This window comes from Cryptomeria japonica, chromosome 10, assembly GCF_030272615.1.
Source record: "Cryptomeria japonica chromosome 10, Sugi_1.0, whole genome shotgun sequence".
Taxonomy (NCBI): domain Eukaryota; kingdom Viridiplantae; phylum Streptophyta; class Pinopsida; order Cupressales; family Cupressaceae; genus Cryptomeria; species Cryptomeria japonica.
Window position 1 is genome coordinate 787,259,203 of NC_081414.1, and position 1,577 is coordinate 787,260,779.

Here is a 1,577-nt window from a genome sequence, read left to right on the forward strand (position 1 = left end):
AAAAGTCTGAGAATTGAAAAGTAATAATAAATTCTCTTAATTTAAGAAACTCAGAGCAATAGATGGCCTTAAAAGGAACGTTACCATGCAAAGGCCAAATATGGTACGAGTTGTAGCCGTAGGAGATTTGTACAACTGACAATACTCTATCACACCTTAACAGTTGTCCTGACCACATCCTCTAGCCCACCCAATCCTATAAATCTACCTTCACCTACAAATTTTGGTATTTCAAAAAGTACAGAGAAGGGATTTCAAGAGGAGATCGGTAAAGTTTTGATGGTATTATCTAGCTCATTAATACCGTGGGAGCTTCAGCTGGGGCGTTGTTGGTTGCTTGATCTTGGGAGAGAAAGGAAGGAAATTGAATTAGAGTGGAATTGTAATTCTATTGAGCATGCATGGGAAGTTTTAATAGGGTTGGCACCTGGTAGTGTTCATCATCAATGCATCTCTGCACTGGACTTGGTAGGTTTCTCTTCAATTTCTCAAATAATTTTTTAATAAGAAGCCAGTTTTAGTATGATTTTATATCCGTTCTATTCTATTTTGTTGGAAAATTTATATGTAATTGCTTTTACCCTTCAAGATTGAAATGTAACTTGAATAGAATGATTTGTGTTTTTTGTAAGTGCTTAGCATAATATCATGCATGATTATTCAATCGGATTTTTCTTCTCGTGTATTCATTCAGGTAGATCAAGCATCCATCATTGGAGGCACCATCGATTCTGTGAAAGAGCTTCAACACGATTCACTGTCTCTTATGGCCCAGAAAAGTAGGAATCAATGCGATGAGGAAGGATGTCAAAGTCCAAGCAGGTCTTATGCCATTCCCAATGGCTTCTTTTCATCATATTCTCCTTTGGATAGGAATGCCAAATTTTTTGAACAGTCGGCTTCGAGTAAAATTACTGCACAGAGTCAGTCTATAGTGGTTGATGTGGAGGTTACCATGACAGAAGCTAAGGCCACCATGAAGGTGTTGTCTCAGAAGAGGCTAAGGCAGTTGCAGTTGTTGCATGCCATTTCTGCGCTATACAATCTTGCCATCTCCATTTTATACTAGAACATTATGACCATTTTTTAGTGAGGACAAGCATGGTAGCAATAATTTGTAGGTGGCTATATGCTCCGCTTCCAAGTTTTCCAATTTTTAGATGGATGAATGTTTCTCTTTTCCTTTTCTCACATTTTAGTATCTCTTTGTCCCATCCCATTGATGGTGAAAAAGTTTTTGAGCATATGATTTATTATGATTTTTGTTGCCTAAATTTGCCTCTTATTTCTTAGGAACAATTTGGGCTATTCTCAATGTTACCATTTTTCCTTTGACGCACGAGCAAGAAGAATGATTTCATTTAGCTTTACAAGACTATCTTCTTGATCCCAAAGTTTTATGATGATTCTTACACAAAGCTTACTAAAGCATGTAAATAAAATTTAATTTTTAGATTATAGATGAAAATAATATGTATCATATCTTTCAATGAAGTGTCTATTTTTTATCAAATTTGTTATATATAAGTTAACTCTTATTTTATATAGTTTTTTTTCAAAAGATATATATACATAAA

The 1,577-nt window shown here is 34.9% G+C and overlaps 1 protein-coding gene across 1 annotated transcript; it reads left to right on the forward strand.

Annotated features, from left to right (window-relative positions):
• The first annotated feature begins 279 nt into the window (after nt 1–279).
• Nucleotides 280–1,069, forward strand: LOC131859252 (transcription factor bHLH71-like). Its single transcript, XM_059212841.1, has 2 exons — nt 280–468; nt 695–1,069. Exons 1-2 carry the CDS (start codon nt 280–282, stop codon nt 1,067–1,069), a joined length of 564 nt encoding a protein of 187 aa, XP_059068824.1.
• The last annotated feature ends 508 nt before the right edge of the window (nt 1,070–1,577 follow it).